Raw genomic sequence first — 19,008 nt, 5'->3', positions numbered from 1 at the left:
CCATGATCATCACCGTCACCTCAGTCACCATGAAAACTAAAACATATACAAATATTAAAATACAAACATAAACTTACAATACAAACAAAACAAAATGTACCTCGCTGCTTTCACTGGGGAACACTGAGTGTTGATTTCTTTGTGTTTTGACAGTTCAAATCATTCATTGGCACAATGATTGAACCAGACTTTATAGGGCCTACCCACATTAGCTACGGCAGCCCGTGAGGTACATACAAAACCCCCCAAAACATTACAAAGTGCAAATACCGTTAAGTAAAACAAAATATAAACCACCAACAATGCTAATCAAAACAGACAAACATCCATAAACAATCTGAGACATTCTGAATTTAGAAAATTCACTTTGAATAATTTTCTTTAAATAGTCTACAAATTGAAATCATTTAGGCAATTTATTTTAAATAGCTCACTATCCATTACAAAGTTTATAGATTAAGTTAATGTAGAACCACCTAGTTTAACTTGTCACCTGGTTTCTGGCAGAACTTCCCATGAACAAGAGATATTTCTCTTTCTTATCCGTCCTGAGACAAAGTGAAAGCACTACCTCTTCGCGCAAAGAACCGGAAAATGCTGAAATACCCGCTGGAAAACTCATTACAACACAACAACGAGCCGCATAACATGCAAACCAGCAGCAGAGAAATCCCAACCTAGAGACAGCAGAGCTGCTGAGAAAGGCCCTGCAGTAAAGCAGAATGTTACGTCTTAAAAGAAATGCTCAGTCCCCTAAAAAGAAACATGAAACCATTAAAAGACGTAGCCCAGATATACAGCTCAGTTGCGCTAAGTTGTATATCTGGGCTACTTAAATATTTTTTGTGCCTTAAGCTTTTAGAAACTTCACTTTTTGGTAGAATTAGAGCTTCTGGAAGTTTCTAACTCTGGCAGCTTGTGTTGATTCAGTCATCTTGCTATAAAACTTCATAAGGCCGCTGGACCCTCACAGCACCGATTCAGTGTAATCGGTCAATCTGGTTGGCAATCTAGTTCGGAGATCAACTCTGACCTAATAAATTCTGGAAAAAAAAAAATTGACAGGGTTAGGGTAGGGGTTAGGGGGTTAGGGTTAGGGTTAGGGTTAGGGTTAGGGTTAGGGTTAGGGTTAGGGTTAGGGTTAGTGTGAAAATAACATTTTCACATTTTAAAATGTTATGTATCTTTGTATATTACATTACTATGTCATTTGTTATACATTTCTTCATTTAAGTGATCCTGAAGTTTTACAGCAAGATGCTTACAAAGTACTTATGAACTTTGCATTTGAAACATTATTTAAGGCTGTTGCAATATGCCATCTCCACCAGTGAGAGGCAGCAGTGCACGGACATTCAAGTGCTGGGGAGCTGCTACAAGCTTGAACCAATTCTTCTCTTGACACAATCTTAGCCAAGCTGTTCTAAATGATGAACTCATAAGTGGGTCAATCTACAATATAAATATGACCTAAGGTTTTAAAAGGTCATTGGTCGTAGTTACCCATCTGGTTACCTAGACACACCCAAAAATCCCTATTACTGCAGGGCAGAGTTATGCAGAAATCTGATTCTCTGCTTTTAAACAAGATTGTCCTGAAAAATGAAATTGGACCTGATAAAACACAAATTCGAAGTTGAAGGAGTTTAGGCTTGGCAGTTCCACGAACCAGTTTCCTCTACTTATGTCACCTGAAAGGACCAATCACAACACTCACAAAAATAAAAACACATTCCCTTCAATGGCACGTGGTGACTTGAATGTGCTCACCTGAATACGACACTGCAAGGAGTTGTTCTCTCTCTGCTGCAGAAACAGTCCTGATCGCGTCAAGACAACCACGGATCTTTCAGTAAGTAAAGTTTTCCTTCTCTTGGGAATATAAAAATTGTGCTGTTTAATGGCTAAACATTTATTACGTGAATGGGATCTGGTCACACTTGGATAAGTTTCATTTTACACTGACTGTGTTAGAAAGTGTGGATGACTAATATGTCAGTAGAGACTCACCATAGAGGGAGGAATGAAAACTAGTCTGAACAAAGTCATGCAGCTTGAAAATGACTGATCTATCCTTGGTTTACTTCAGAAACAATGGCCGCCTCCATTCCTCTCTCCAAGCCCAACACCACCTTCTCTCTGGCTCTGCTCAGAAAGCTGAGTGAGGACAAGAAGACTGCAAACATCTTCTTCTCTCCTTTCAGCATCTCTTCAGCTCTGGCTATGGTGATGCTGGGAGCCAGAGGAGACACAGCCACTCAGATATCAGAGGTGATCTCGTACTTTGATTTCTGGTCTATGTTATCTTGTACAGAGCTCTATTTTTCAGTCATTTGCTAGCTAGTAGCTAACCCAAAAGCTTATGACAATGTTACAATGACCTTTCTTTTTTTTTTTTTTTTAAATACATATTTTAGTTTGGTCTGCTTCTTGTTCAGTAAATCTAACTGGTTTCCTTTCATCTGCAGACCCTGAAAACCCTGGATGTCAAGGACGACCTCCACTCCAGCTTCGGCCAGCTGCTGAGCCAGCTCAACAAGTCGGACGCTCCGTATGCCCTGAATGTCGCCAACAGGCTCTACGGCGAGCAGTCCTACCAGTTTGTTCAGGTGTGACTTGGGATGGGGGATGTGGGGGGGTTTCCTTTCAGCACTAAGAGTGGATGTTCCTGAGTGGGTGTGGCTTTCTGTACACATTAAGACTGTGTACAGTGCATGAGGGCAGAAAAGCGGAACGCCGGATAAGCCGACACATGGATCTACATTCGCTTGCTTTTGTCTCAGGATTACCTTGAGAGCACCAAGAAGCACTACAAGGCAGAACTGGAGACCGTGGACTTCAACTCAAAGGCCGAGGCAGCCAGGGTCAAGATCAACGGCTGGGTGGAGACACAGACACAAGGTGGATCACACACACACACACACGCACACACGCACACACACACACACACACACACACACACACACACACACACACACACACACACACACACACACACACACGTGCACACACACACACACACGCACACACAACCCTCAATGTGTCACTAAGCCTTTGAAATTAAAACGATGAATTCATTATTTTTCTATGAAAAAATTAAATTAAAAAGACAAACTAATAAGCAGCAAGTAATGGATCTGTTCATTTAAAATGAAAAAGTTTCAGCTTTTTTTTCTTTTTTCAATTCCCCTCCACTTCTGCAATATTTAGCCATCATAATCCTTGGATTACTTTTTTCTTTCCTATTTGATTCAACTTCAGCATTTTATTTTGAAGTTGTTTCACTACTTAAATTTTTTTTCATTACTTTTAAAATGTAAAATTTGTACGCAAAATATTTCTATTGACTTTTTTTTGGTGATAAATAAGGCTATTTTTGTCAATGTGTATTTCTTTAATTTAAATTATTTGCTTATTTATTTTTAATCATTTTGAATTCATTTTTGTGCTTATTGCCTTTTTTATGCATATATATATATATATATATATATATATACGCATATATATTATATTATTGTTTAATTAATGTGCTTTTTTTTTTTTTACCTGTTTATTTGCATCGTTTCTCACCAGGTAAAATTAAGGATATCCTGGCCCAGGATGCAGTGAACTCGATGACCCGGCTGGTGCTGGTCAATGCAATCTACTTCAAAGGCCACTGGGACAAGCAGTTTAAGGTGGACGCCACCCGCGACGCTCAGTTCAAAGTCAACAAGGTAACAGTGCCGTCCAGCAACCTGACCTCTGTCTGTGTGGAGAAGAAAACCTCATCAGCTAAAACGTTGACTGAATGTTTGTTTCCTTTGGCAAACAAAAAGCATATTAGAAGCTGAACGCTGCTTCTCCATGTTTGGTGTTTTTGTTTGGAACAACAGCAGATTTTTAATGTATTTTTCTGGCAACTCTTTCAGGATTAATAAACTTGTTGACCTATGTAGACTTTGTGTGATCCCTATATCTTCTGTAAGCATAAGTAACATCTTTTTACTGACCTCTGCATGTACACAATTTTGTTTTTGTTTGGTTTTTTCTTTAGAATGAGAAAAAGGCAGTGAAGATGATGCACATGAAATCAAAGTTTCCCCTGACCTACATCTCAGAAGTCGCCTGCCAGGTAACTGCAGAGATTCACAGCTCCGGTGGGAGAATCTACAACCATCACCCAGACCACGTTGTTAAAAATCCCCTGTTTTACAGATCCTGGAGATGCCGTACAAAGGGAAGGAGCTGAGCATGCTCATCATTTTACCCAACAGCATGGAGGGTACAACTGGTCTGGAGAAGGTAGCTACTTAATCCTGCAAAGCCTCCACAACGACGTGCAAGAAGAGCTGGAGGAATTGACTTTATTTGTTGTCCAACCTCAAGCTTGAGCAGGCGCTGACGTACGAGAAGTTCATGGATTGGACCAATCCAGACATGATGGATATGATCGAGGTGCAGGTGGGCCTGCCTCGGTTCAAGCTGGAGGAGAAATACGACATGAAGGCCGTCCTGACGAGCATGGGCATGGTGGACGCCTTCGACCAATCAAGGAGCGACTTTTCCGGTAGGATTCGTCTCCAGGTTGTTTTCTTCCGACTCGCTCTCTGTACCTTTCTGGTACCAGCTAAACGTTTCGGTCCCTCTCTGCTCCGACAGGCATGTCCCCGGCCAACGACCTGTTTGTGTCGGAGGTTTACCACAAGGCCTTCGTGGAAGTCAACGAGGAGGGAACCGAGGCCGCCGCTGCCACCGCCGCCGTCATGATGCTGCGCTGCGCCATGATCCCCGCCACCTTCATCGCGGACCACCCCTTCCTCTTCTTCATCCGACACAACCCCTCCAAGAGCGTCCTCTTCGCTGGCCGCTACTGCTCGCCTGTGTGAGCTCATTTAGTGTGGCGTGTCCGAACAGGAGGGAGGTTATTACAACATGGAGCTGAGTGAGGAAGAGGAGTTGGTGTAGAGTTCTCTCTTCCTAATCCCACCTCAGGTTTCCATCCGGTAGATTTAACACCACTGTGTACAAGTTGGGCTTTACCTCTTCTCTGTGTGCCTTGCTAAAGTTTCTTCCACTGTTAAACCTGACATCCTTTGCGGGTGTATTTGTTCATGTATGTAAAACATTACAGCTCTGTTTGCTGCAGCTGGTTTAACTTATAACGTGTCCTTTTAAAAACATGGCCTTTTAAAAATGTAGCCTGTTTCAAACTGGCAGCATAATTGCAACGTTCTTAGCACTTTATCTTCGCAAGCATTGGAATAAGTAATCGTTTCACACTGGACGCAGAACCAAAGGGAGAGGAGAGACGACATGAAGCTTTACTGGTATCAGATCTGTAGATCATCGTAATGCAGCCCTGAACTCTCACATCAGGAATAAAAGTGAAACTTTCGAACCTGCTGTCTTGTTTGGTTTATTTTCATCTGGAACTTCTGGGATTTGGGTTAGATTTGATAAATGTGTTTTTGTTCTGTTGAATCAAGCGTTGTGTTATAGGACTTTGTTGTTTTGTCACACTTGACTTTATTAGTTGGTTGGAGCTCCTTGGACATTAAAGGTAAATGGTCTGTACTTGAATAGCGCTTTTTCCAAGTCCAGTGGGCTCCAAAAGGCTTCACAATACATCTACATTATTTGTTCATGTTAATAACAATATGAATATTATTTATTTGGTTAAACTCATTTCAATGTACAGACTCAACTTGCATTGTAAACTATTTCTGTGTTAAGCAACTATGGGAGTGTTAGTTTAGTTCAGTGGTTCACAAGAAAATCCCGTGCCCCCTTCCCTCCCCCGCAATGGCATTGATTGTATTTACCAGTTACAGCAACCTATCAGTCAGGGATGACTCCTGAGAGTTGTTGTAACCTTTGGAATAAGCCGTTATCAAACTCCCGTCCTTGATCATGATGTAGTTTCTCTGGGTACCCAAAACCAGAACTAAAATCTTGAAATGTCTTCAGCTGCTGTCTGTCTGGCAGTGATGGGTAAATGAGGCATCATGAAGCATTTCGACTCATAGCAAAACTGTATTGATACTGTGTCACTCAATACTGACACCTGCTGGACATTAAAAATCCCTACAGGCAACGTAGTTGACAGACTGATTTGATGACCTAGTCTGTACAATAAGCTTTAAGTCATTGTATTTTATTGTATATTATATATTGTGTTATGTCATATCTTCACTTAAATTCAAAATATATTTGATATTCTTAGATACAGTCAAATAATGTGAACATGTAGAGGAGTGAATTCCCATCTGGACCCCAAGAAAAACCCTCATCATGTAATTCAAGGCTTTTTCCCCCCCGGTCTTTATGAAATATTATCGTCATGAAGAGCTAACGCAAATGAAACTGATCTTTTCTTCTATTTCTGTCCTATTTTTTGTCATTTGAAATAACTCTACAACACTGCTAATGCAACCAGCAGTTCAGGTTTCATTCATTATTTCGTAGGAGGATGAAGGAAGAGTCTGGACACGCCCACTTTTCGCACAGAGCAAATAGTTTACCATATTTATCGAGGCAACCAGAGTCTGAACCCAGTTTTAGGGAGAACTGAACAAGTAAGAGCAGCAGGATGAAGTCGCTTTGGAACAGACTCTCCAGAAGAAAGTCAGAGAGAAACTCCAACAGAAATGTGGTCGGTGGGAAAAAAAGAGGCAATGGGAGCCAATTATTTTTTTCACAAACGCTTTAACTGTGATTATTCCTCTCATCAACACTAAATCCTGTATATCTGGAGACATTTGATTTTTATTTGACAAAGTTAAGAGGGAGGAGCCAAACATTTCAGCTTCCTGAATTAATCTGTTCTCCCTCTAAAGAGCAGAGGGAGAACAGGTTATTTCAGGAAGCTAAAATATTACATATTAAGTATATATACATATAATATTTATATTATAAATAATATGTATAAATATTATTTATATATTTATTCATATAAATTATATAAATATATATATATATATATATAAAATAATAAGTGTATATATATATAAACATATATATATATAATATTTATATATATAAATAGTATATATATATATATATATATATATATACTATTTATATATATAAATATAATTTATATATTTATTTCAGGTTGTTTTTTTTCGAAAACATTTTTTCCGAAAACTGTTTATTGGTTGCTATGGCAACGAGTCTGTATGAAGCTGACAGATTGACATAAAAACATAATATAACGACCTGTTTTTCTACATTTTTCTCCTGGAGAAATTGCATCATTTGTTCATAGAACGTGGCAATATTCTGATCAGTCATCAAATAGGATGAAATATTTCATAAAGCATAAAGAGCCAAAGTTTGTTCAATTTTAAACCACGACTCCTGCTAAGTAAAATTAAATTATGGGCCATTATAAAGAGAAATTGTCTTTTTTCTCTCTTGTTTCTAGAACTGACAGAAACCAAACTATAGATTTATTATCAGAGATAAAATATATTTTACATATCCAAACATCAGCATCTCAGCTTTAAGCCACATTTTATAGAATCCAATAATAACTAAATAAAGAGTTAACTGCCCCAACCAGACCCAAAAAAGGTTTTGCGTCTTTATAATTTGCTATATTAAAGACACATCATATCTTAATTTATTGCATTCTCATGTAAGTTTTCTCTTTATTCTTAGCACTAGAAAAGAAAAGGTCGTCCAGTGACTGTGGGTGCATCAGCACTCTAACCCCCCTTCATTCCCACCAACTTGCAACACAAAGTTACACCCTTAGCCTAAAAACTTCTTTTCCTGAATAGTCAAAATAATCGAGGCACCAAGAGAAAAACTTTGCATCCAATCCAATCATCAATCCATTCATCCAATTATCCAATTGATAGTTGTTACCGTCCCTCATCCTGAGCAGTCAAGTAGAGAGGAACAACTCCCTTTTAACAGGAAGACACTCCAGCTTAGAGAGACTGATCATATTCTATGACCTGTTCAAAATTAAGACGACTATGAAAACAGAAAATATAGAAACATTAGGACTGGAAGCCATTTTATGAGGCCATGTAAGGAGTGTGTGCTAAAAAGAATCTGAACTAGATAAGTTCATATTCTTTGTATCTCTAACAGTCAGTGAGTGAGACACAGAGGTCAAATTAAGAGACCAATGAACCAAATCACTTTTTTTCCCGAAGGTAGGAAAAACCGGAGCACCCGGAGAAAACCTATGCATTTACTTTAAAGAGTGTGTCCATTTAAAGAATGTCTCCAGCAGTTAGTGAACGAGAGACAAAGGTCAATTTAAAAGGCACCAATGAACCTAATCACTTTTTTCCAGAAGGTAGGACAAACCGGAGCACCCGGAGAAAACCTTTGCATTTAGTTTTGTACAGGTTAGTACAAGTTATTTATTAAGGAGTTAATCTAAAGTTGATTAGATTAAATCAGAAAATTATGGTTTTGGCCAAATTGCAAGAATAAATAAAAGTCTAGGGGGAAATCATTAGTTAATGATTGGAACCGTCCATCCATCCATCCATCCATCCATCCGTCCGTCCGTCCGTCCGTCCATCCAGGGGTAGCAGCCTATAGTAAGGAGGAACTGATTCCTTCTCCTCAGCCTCTTGGTCCAGGAGTTCCCAGATCAGCTGCCTTTAACCTCTTAATGAGGGAACTTTAGCGATCTCATCTGGTCACTCTGCCTGGTTGCCCGCTACCTTCTCTCCTCTCAGTTTCCTGGACAATACGATTCCTACGTGCCGGTGTAAATGATGTGATTTCAGGCTTCCTTGTGCTAGGGGGCGCTGGCTTTCTCTGACTGAACTTTTCCTGTGATACCATCTTGTCATCTTTAAAATCTGGCAATAACCTGCCTTCACCCAGAGGCAAAGTTCTCCGACAACGCGCAAACCTTTGGTCAATCGGTGGTAGAAATTTTTCTTGTTTATCGCTTTGCTGTTCAATTATGCTTTCATGTTTAAGTTTTTCCACAGCAATATAATTTTCTACCTTTGCCTCTTCGCTCTTCATGGATTCCTTCAAATCCTCCTGTTCCTTCTGCAAATCCTTGTGTTTCTTCTGCAAATCCTCGTGTTCCTTCTTCTCCCTGTAGTATTTGTTCTTACACTGATTCAATTGTTCTGTGAGTGTTTTTATATTATCTTGATCCTGATCCCTGTTTTCTGTTAGTGCCTGTATTTCACCATTTAAGGCTTTAATTTCGTCCTTCATCTTTCTGACATCCGATTCAAACCTTTTTTTCTCATTCCTGTCTTCTTGCTGTTGATGTAAAGCTTTTTGGCGTCGTAAGGCTAAGAGCTCAGACTGGTTCTCTGCATGTTCCTTCTGCAGTTCATTCATCTCTTGTTCTTTCTTCATCATATGATTTACTAATCTCCTGCGTCTCAGTTTTTCCTCCATAAATGCTGGTCCACATAACGTCAGCTGAGCTAAAAGCTGTTGATCAGGTCTTATAATCACTTTCTCTGCTGGAGGTTTTGAAAATTTCTTCATAAGAGCTTTCTTTTCTTCCGCTGCTTTGTCCAACTGCCTTTCTAGATGCTCTATTTTGCCCTCAAGTCGTGTGGATCTGTCTTTGTGGTGTGTAACCTCCTTCTTCAAAATGCCGATATCGTTCATTTTCTGGAACAGCTCAAACTCCAGTCTCTTCACTTCATCTTGATATCTGTCAATTGTCTTTTGGTCCGCTGTGCATCGAGACTCCACTGCATCTATTCCTTTTGAAATATTATCCACCTCCTGTCTTGATTCCCTCTTGAGTTTAGTTAAAGATGTTTGCAACTCTTTGACTTTCTTTTGGTAGCTTTCATTTTCAGCCCTCAACTGATTCCTGTGGGAAATATGGTTCTCGATCTCTCGTTGTAACTTTGGGATTGTTTTATCTTTCAGGTTTCTGTTTTGTCTGTAAGACTCCTTTAGCTCTTGAGTGAGCAAATCATTATTTGTATTTAGATGCTCAATTTGTTCCTGAGCTATTCCCAACTGTTTTTCCAGTTCATCCTCCCTTCCCAGCATTGCACCAATGTCTTTCATCCTTTGTATCCAATCCAGGACCACAAAGGCCAATTCCTCTCTAGTCATTTGGTTGACTTCGTCTTTGTTTAATGCATGAGGTGTAACTGCCGACATGTTGACTGTTCGATCGATCTATCAGAAAAGCTACGAAAAAATTCAATGTTAAATCCACTGTGGAAAAACCAACGTCCGAGCTGCTGCTTGACTTCTGCAAGTTTGATTCAGACGCTGGATATTCAAGGCATCTGTTCCTTATGATGTCATAAGGGACAGATCATTATGTCCCTTATGACACCATAACACTTTGACATCATCAGATTACATTAGTGGAATAATGTCATGTATGCCATGTTGCCAGGCAACAGCAAAGCCAGCTCACTTCCCACCATATACCTGGGAGGCTTACTGTGTGTAACAGGTGTCACCATTAGGTGGCGCTCCCTCCACAGCCTGAGCCTCCATAAAAGGGAAGCTGGGAGGGTGGTGGCCAAGTGTCAATTTCCTGTGTGTGTGACCAGGTGTGTGTTTGCTGGCTGTGGCAGGTTTGGAGGAAAACGGTTTTAAATTGATCCTCTTAAATAAGTTTGTCCTGATGTGGTGTTTTTATACAGGGCCGCATTATAAAAACGGTGGCAGCGTTACCTGGGCGTGTGGTTGTTCCACATACATTTGTCTCTTTTAATCAGATTGAATTGTATGTTTTTGTTTTTTTATATTGCTTATATAACGGTCGTAAAACAGCCGTCATAGAGAGTTTGCTACATGGATCTAAACCTCCATCCACTCCCCGACCCAACCTTATTAAGGATTACGGTGGTATCCTGACGTGTTGTCTTTTGATAGGAAGTGTTAAAGTTACTCTCTGTTACATGTACCGGAAATCAGTTCTCATCAGTTTCAAACATTTATTATAGACGTTACCACTTTTCCCCTACTACTCTCTAACTGCCTCCATGCATTGCATGGCAGGCACCTATTATTCTACACCCAATAGAACGTCTCTTTATTTATTTTTCTTCCATCACCGTTAACGCGGCTCGTACCGCTGCCTGCACCCCCACAAAAGTGGTATCAAAACGTGCGGCTCGATGCCGAGAAGGGAGCTATTACTTTTATTGGGAATCGGACTTACGATGGCGACGTAAAAAGCGAAAAACGATCAAAATTTCCAACTGCCGAAACGCAGAGCATAACTGACACCAACTGCCGCTCCTTTAGAGCGAGAAGTGAAGAGAATTTTTGACCCCAAAATAAGTTTGAAATCGCCGTCACGCCCACAAATATCGCCCGATTGGTATCAAACTGCCTGCTCCGGTAAAATGTTTTCGAAATTTCTCTAGGCCTTACGGTTTTCTGTCACGGTGCTTCAGAGCAAAGTCATGCGACAGGATTTTCTGTCGCTCTCTCAGGCTCTCTCCCATGTATTTCCATATATTTCTCAAAAATTTCAGATCTCGGCACACCATTTCTTTCTCTCATCGCCGTTAATACTGTGAGTGAGGTAGAGATATGAACCGCGGGACTATCGGAGACGACAAATAGCCCTCTCATACGCTTCAAACGGTTTTCAAATATGTATTACGGTTCCCGAACGGGAAGCAGTTGTTCCGAATGCTTTTATTTGTGTCAAACTGTTGGGCTCAAACAGAGAATTGTCTCCCCCTGCATGTCTCACTCAGCTGACAGTTGGCAGAGAGAATTATTTACCATAGCAACGGAACTCAGGAGGCTATTGGCTGCTGTTTAGGACTACAAATACGCATCACTGTAGTTCTAACTATGGTGGAAGACTCAGTTGAAGCAGAGGACTGAACTGGCCTTTAGAACTACTTGCTGCTATGGGCTGTATATAACTGATTTAACTCAGTCACTGTTACACAAGGGATTAGTTTGGAACTTTAAAATGAAGCATACTGAAAATTTCAAAATAAAAGCCTTGAATATTTTTAGATCAGGCAATTGCTCTTTTGAGCATTATATAACTGATTCAATCCAATGACTGTTATACATGGGATTAGTTTGGCCCTTTGAAAAGAAGCTTAACAAAAATTTCAAAATAAAAGCCTTGACAAGTTTTACATCATGTAATTGCTCTTTTTGGTTTTATGTGACTGGTTTCTCCAAAGCACTGTTACACAATGGAATACTGTGGGCATTTAATATGAAGTTTACTGCAAATTTGAAAATAAAAGCCTCAATATGCCCCTGAGGTTAGTGCACCGCCTTGCAATAATATTATTCTGCATTATCTTTTTCTCTCAGGTTAGGGAACTGCCTTGCTACGCACTCCCTGGAGTGTCTGAACTCCAGAGCTTGGAGATGACTATCTGATGTTCACTTCTCCATGTCACATGTGTGGCAATATTTCAGGCAGCTAAAATATTACATATTAAGTATATATACATATAATATTTATATATATTATAAATAACATGTATAAATATTATTTATATATTTATTCATATAAATTATATATATATATATATACTGTATATATATATATATATATAAATTATATATAAAATAATAAGTATATATATACATATATACTGTATATATACTGTATGTATATATATATATATATATTTATATATATATTATTTATATATATAAATATTATTTATATATTTATTCATATATATTATATATATATATTATATATAAAATAATAAGTATATATATACATATATACTGTATATATACTGTATGTATATATATATATATATATATATATTATTTATATATTTATTCATATAAGTTATATGAATAATATATAATAAGTGTATATATTTAATATTTATATATATAATATTTATATATATAAATATTATATATATATTTATTTCAGGTTGTTTTTTTTCGAAAACATTTTTTCCGAAAACTGTTTATTGGTTGCTATGGCAACGAGTCTGTATGAAGCTGACAGATTGACATAAAAACATAATATAACGACCTGTTTTTCTACATTTTTCCCCTGGACAAATTGCATCATTTGTTCATAGAACGTGACAATATTCAGATCAGTCATCAAATAGGATGTAATATTTCATAAAGCATAAAGAGCCAAAGTTTGTTCAATTTTAAACCACGACTCCTACTAAGTAAAATTAAATTATGGGACTAAAGAGAAATTGGCTTTTTTCTGTCTTGTTTCTAGAACTGACAGAAACCAAACTATAGATTTATTATCAGAGATAAAATATATTTTACATATCCAAACATCAGCATCTCAGCTTTAAGCCACATTTTATAGAATCCAATAATAACTAAATAAAGAGTTAACTGCCCCAACCAGACCCAAAAAAGGTTTTGCGTCTTTATAATTTGCTATATTAAAGACACATCATATCTTAATTTATTGAATAAGCCTGTCTGGCATTCTCATGTAAGTTTTCTCTTTATTCTTAGCACTAGAAAAGAAAAGGTCGTCCAGTGACTGTGGGTGCATCAGCACTCTAACCCCCCTTCATTCCCACCAACTTGCAACACAAAGTTACACCCTTAGCCTAAAAACTTCTTTTCCTGAATAGTCAAAATAATCGAGGCACCAAGAGAAAAACTTTGCATCCAATCCAATCATCAATCCATTCATCCAATTATCCAATTGATAGTTGTTACCGTCCCTCATCCTGAGCAGTCAAGTAGAGAGGAACAACTCCCTTTTAACAGGAAGACACTCCAGCTTAGAGAGACTGATCATATTCTATGACCTGTTCAAAATTAAGACCACTAAGAAAACAGAAAATATAGAAACATTAGGACTGGAAGCCATTTTATGAGGCCATGTAAGGAGTGTGTGCTAAAAAGAAACGCATTAAGAATCTGAACTAGATAAGTTCATATTCTTTGTATCTCTAACAGTCAGTGAGTGAGACACAGAGGTCAAATTAAGAGACCAATGAACCAAATCACTTTTTTTCCCGAAGGTAGGAAAAACCGGAGCACCCGGAGAAAACCTTTGCATTTAGTTTTGTACAGGTTAGTACAAGTTATTTATTAAGGACTTAATCTAAAGTTGATTAGATTAAATCAGAAAATTATGGTTTTGGCCAAATTGCAAGAATAAATAAAAGTCTAGTCATCATTAGTTAATGATTGGAACCGTCCGTCCATCCATCCATCCATCCATCCCTCCCTCCATCCATCCATCCGTCCGTCCGTCCATCCATCCGTCCGTCCATCCATCCGTCCGTCCGTCCGTCCATCCAGGGGTAGCAGCCTATAGTAAAGAGGAACTGATTCCTTCTCCTCAGCCTCTTGGTCCAGGAGTTCCCAGATCAGCTGCCTTTAACCTCTTAATGAGGGAACTTTACCAATCTCATCGGGTCACTCTGCCTGGTTGCCCGCTACCTTCTCTCCTCTCAGTTTCCTGGACAATACGATTCCTGCGTGCCGATGTGAATGATGTGATTTCAGGCTTCCTTGTGCTAGGGGGCGCTGGCTTTCTCTGACTGAACTTTTCCTGTGATACCATCTTGTCATCTTTAAAATCTGGCAATAACCTGCCTTCACCCAGAGGCAAAGTTCTCCGACAACGCGCAAACCTTTGGTCAATCGGTGGTAGAAATTTTTCTTCTTTATCGCTTTGTTGTTCAATTATGGTTTCATGTTTAGGTTTTTCCACAACAATATAATTTTTTACCTTTGCCTCTTCGCTCTTCATGGATTCCTTCAAATCCTCCTGTTCCTTCTGCAAATCCTTGTGTTTCTTCTGCAAATCCTCGTGTTCCTTCTTCTCCCTGTAGTATTTGTTCTTACACTGATTCAATTGTTCTGTGAGTGTTTTTATATAATCTTGATCCTGATCCCTGTTTTCTGATAGTGCCTGTATTTCACCATTTAACGCTTTAATTTCGTCCTTCATCTTTCTCACATCAGATTCAAACCTTTTTTTCTCATTCCTGTCTTCTTGCTGTTGATGTAAAGCTTTTTGGCGTCGTAAGGCTAAGAGCTCAGACTGGTTCTCTGCCTTTTCCTTCTGCAGTTCATTCATCTCTTGTTCTTTCTTCATCATATGGTTCACTAATCTCCTGCGTCTCAGTTTTTCCTCCATAAATGCTGGTCCACATAACGTCAGCTGAGCTAAAAGCTGTTGATCAGGTTTTATTATCACTTTCTCTGCTGGAGGTTTTGAAAATTTCTTCATAAGAGCTTTCTTTTCTTCCGCTGCTTTGTCCAACTGCATTTCTAGATGCTCTATTTTGCCCTCAAGTCGTGTGGATCTGTCTTTGTGGTGTGTAACCTCCTTCTTCAAAATGCCGATATCGTTCATTTTCTGGAACAGCTCAAACTCCAGTCTCTTCACTTCATCTTGATATCTGTCAATTGTCTTTTGGTCCGCTGTGCATCGAGACTCCACTGCATCTATTCCTTTCGAAATATTATCCACCTCCTGTCTTGATTCCCTCTTGTGTTTTGTTAAAGTGATTTGCAACTCTTTGACTTTCTTTTGGTAACTATCATTGTCAGCCCTCAACTGATTCCTGTGGGAAATATGGTTCTCGATCTCTCGTTGTAACTTTGGGATTGTCTTCTCTTTCAGGTTCCTGTTTTGTCGGTTAGACTCCTTTAGCTCTTGAGTGAGCAAATCATTATTTTTATTTAGATGCTCAATTTGTTCCTGAGCTATTCCCAACAGTTTTTCCAGTTCATCCTCCCTTCTCAGCATTGCACCTATGTCTTTAATCCTGTGTAACCAATCCAGGACCACGATGACCAATTCATCTCTAGTCAATTGTCTAACTTCCTCTTCGTCTAACATATGAGTTTTAACTGGCGACATGTTGACTGTTCGATCGATCTATCAGAAAAGCTACGAAAAAATTCAATGTTAAATCCACTGTGGAAAAACCAACGTCTGAGCTGCTGCTTGACTTCTGCAAGTTTGATTCAGACGCTGGATATTCAAGGCATCTGTTCCTTATGATGTCATAAGGGACAGATCATTATGTCCCTTATGACACCATAACACTTTGACATCATCAGATTACATTAGTGGAATAATGTCATGTATGCCATGTTGCCAGGCAACAGCAAAGCCAGCTCACTTCCCACCATATTCCTGGGAGGCTTACTGTGTGTAACAGGTGGCACCATTAGGTGGCGCTCCCTCCACAGCCTGAGCCTCCATAAAAGGGAAGCTGGGAGGGTGGTGGCCAAGTGTCAATTTCCTGTGTGTGTGACCAGGTGTGTGTTTGCTGGCTGTGGCAGGTTTGGAGGAAAACGGTTTTAAATTGATCCTCTTAAATAATTTTGTCCTGATGTGGTGTTTTTATACAGGGCCGCATTATAAAAACGGTGGCAGCGTTACCTGGGCGTGTGGTTGTTCCACATACATTTGTCTCTTTTAATCAGATTGAATTGTATGTTTTTGTTTTTTTATATTGCTTATATAACGGTCGTAAAACAGCCGTCATAGAGAGTTTGCTACATGGATCTAAACCTCGATCCACTCCCCGACCTTGTTAAGGATTACGGTGGTATCCTGACGTGTTGTCTTTTGATAGGAAGTGTTAAAGTTACTCTCTGTTACATGTACCGGATATCAGTTTTCATCAGTTTCAAACATTTATTATAGACGTTACCACTTTTCCCCTACTACTCTCTAACTGCCTCCATGCATTGCATGGCAGGCACCTATTATTCTACACCCAATAGAACGTCTCTTTATTTATTTTTCTTCCATCACCGTTAGCGCGGCTCGTACCGCTGCCTGCACCCCCACAAAAGTGGTATCAAAACGTGCGGCTCGATGCCGAGAAGGGAGCTATTACTTTTATTGGGAATCGGACTTACGATGGCGACGTAAAAAGCGAAAAACGATCAAAATGTCCAACTGCCGAAACGCAGAGCATAACTGACACCAACTGCCGCTCCTTTAGAGCGAGAAGTGAAGAGAATTTTTGACCCCAAAATAATTTTGAAATCGCCGTCACGCCCACAAATATCGCCCGATTGGTATCAAACTGCCTGCTCCGGTAAAATGTTTTCGAAATTTCTCTAGGCCTTACGGTTTTCTGTCACGGTGCTTCAGAGCAAAGTCATGCGACAGGATTTTCTGTCGCTCTCTCAGGCTCTCTCCCATGTATTTCCATATATTTCTCAAAAATTTCAGATCTCAGCACACCATTTCTTTCTCTCATCGCCGTTAATACTGTGAGTGAGGTAGAGATATGAATCGCGGGACTATCGGAGACGACAAATAGCCCTCTCATACGCTTCAAACGGTTTTCAAATATGTATTACGGTTCCCGAACGGGAAGGAGTTGTTCCGAATGCTTTTATTTGTGTCAAACTGTCTGGCTCAAACAGAGAATTGTCTCCCCCTGCATGTCTCACTCACAGCTGACAGTTGGCAGAGAGTTATTTACCATAGCAACGGAACTCAGGAGGCTATTGGCTGCTGTTTAGGACTACAAATATGCATCACTGTAGTTCTAACTATGGTGGAAGACTCAGTTGAAGCAGAGGACTGAACTGGCCTTTAGAACTACTTGCTGCTATGGGCTGTATATAACTGATTTAACTCAGTCACTGTTACACAAGGGATTAGTTTGGAACTTTAAAATGAAGCATACTGAAAATTTCAAAATAAAAGCCTTGAATATTTTTAGATCAGGCAATTGCTCTTTTGAGCATTATATAACTGATTCAATCCAATGACTGTTATACATGGGATTAGTTTGGCCCTTTGAAATGAAGCTTAACAAAAATTTCAAAATAAAAGCCTTGACAATTTTTAGATGAGATTAGATGAGAGGACTACAAATACGCATCACTGTAGTTCTAACTAACACTCAGTTAAAACAGAGGGCTGAGCTGCCATTTAGAGCTACTGGCTGTTTTGGCCAGTAAATAACGGATTTAACCCAAACACTATTAGACATTTTAATTAGTGTGGTCATTTAATATGAAGCTTATGGTTTTTTTTTTTCAAAATAAAAGCCTCAATATCTCCCTCATGTTAATGCACCGACATAGGCGGTGCAATAATATTAGCATGCATTATATTTTTCTCTCAGGTGAGGGAACTGCCTTGCGCGTTACAGACAACATTCTAATGATATCCCACATGCTATTGACAGCATGTAGAGAAAGATATGTTCAGCCTGCTTTGATCAGAAAAACTAACTGCTTCAAACAGTTACAATTCTGTCTCTCCCTCTCTGTCTCACTCACATGACAGCTGAACTGCTCTTTAGAACTACAATGACTGACGGTTAGAACTACAACATGGCGGACACTCAGTGCCTACAAAAGAGATGTGAGCTGAATGTCAGAACTACAAACATGGTGGAACTGTCAGTTACTACTGAGGAGGACTGAGCTGGCCTTTAGAACTACTTGTGTTTTGGGCTTTTTATAACTCATTTTACCCAATCATTGTTACACATGGGTTTAGTGTGGCAATTTAAAATTAAGCTTAATGAAATTTTCAAAATAAAAGCCTTGACCATTTTTACATCAGGTATTTGCTCTTTTGAGCATTATATAACTGATTTAACTAAATGACTATTAGACATGGGATTAGTTTGGCCCTTTGAAGTGAAGCATACTGAAAATGTCAAAATAAAAGCCTTGAATATTTTTACATCAGGTAATTGCTCTTTTAAGCATTACATAACTGACTTAACCCAATGACTGTTAGACATGGGTTTATTGTGGCAATAAAAATTAAGCTTAATGAACATTTCAAAATAAAAGCCTTGACAATTTTTACATCATGTAATTGCTCTTTTTGGTTTTATGTGACTGGTTTCTCCAAAGCACTGTTACACAATGGAATACTGTGGGCATTTAATATGACGTTTACTGCAAATTTGAAAATAAAAGCCTCAATATGCCCCTGAGGTTAGTGCACTGCCTTGCAAAAATATTATTCTGCATTATCTTTTTCTCTCAGGTTAGGCAACTGCCTTGCTGTGCAAGGCAGTTCATTAGCATTAGCATTTTAGCTTTAATAAGCTATTAGCTATTTATTTGACTTATTAGCCATGTTTAGTATACTGCATGGAGTAA

The 19,008-nt window shown here is 39.0% G+C and overlaps 1 protein-coding gene across 1 annotated transcript; it reads left to right on the top strand.

Annotated features, from left to right (window-relative positions):
• Positions 1-1,761: 1,761 nt before the first annotated feature.
• Positions 1,762-5,380, top strand: LOC111606256 (leukocyte elastase inhibitor-like). The gene is made up of 9 exons (XM_023326650.1): positions 1,762-1,852; positions 2,090-2,271; positions 2,469-2,609; positions 2,784-2,901; positions 3,574-3,716; positions 4,037-4,114; positions 4,198-4,284; positions 4,369-4,549; positions 4,642-5,380. Exons 2-9 carry the CDS (start codon positions 2,095-2,097, stop codon positions 4,866-4,868), a joined length of 1,152 nt encoding a protein of 383 aa, XP_023182418.1. The 5' UTR covers positions 1,762-1,852; positions 2,090-2,094; the 3' UTR covers positions 4,869-5,380.
• The last annotated feature ends 13,628 nt before the right edge of the window (positions 5,381-19,008 follow it).

This window comes from Xiphophorus maculatus, chromosome 21 (assembly GCF_002775205.1).
Source record: "Xiphophorus maculatus strain JP 163 A chromosome 21, X_maculatus-5.0-male, whole genome shotgun sequence".
NCBI lineage: Eukaryota > Metazoa > Chordata > Actinopteri > Cyprinodontiformes > Poeciliidae > Xiphophorus > Xiphophorus maculatus.
This window is presented reverse-complemented; position numbering and strand designations above follow the sequence as displayed.

Bases quoted from the DNA above. Each gene is read 5' to 3' on its own strand.
- LOC111606256 (XM_023326650.1), top strand. From the start codon at position 2,095: ATGGCCGCCTCCATTCCTCTCTCCAAGCCCAACACCACCTTCTCTCTG. The intron at 3,717-4,036 runs GTAACAGTGCCG...TTTTTTCTTTAG, and splicing joins CTCAGTTCAAAGTCAACAAG to AATGAGAAAAAGGCAGTGAA. The intron at 4,550-4,641 runs GTAGGATTCGTC...CTGCTCCGACAG, and splicing joins ATCAAGGAGCGACTTTTCCG to GCATGTCCCCGGCCAACGAC.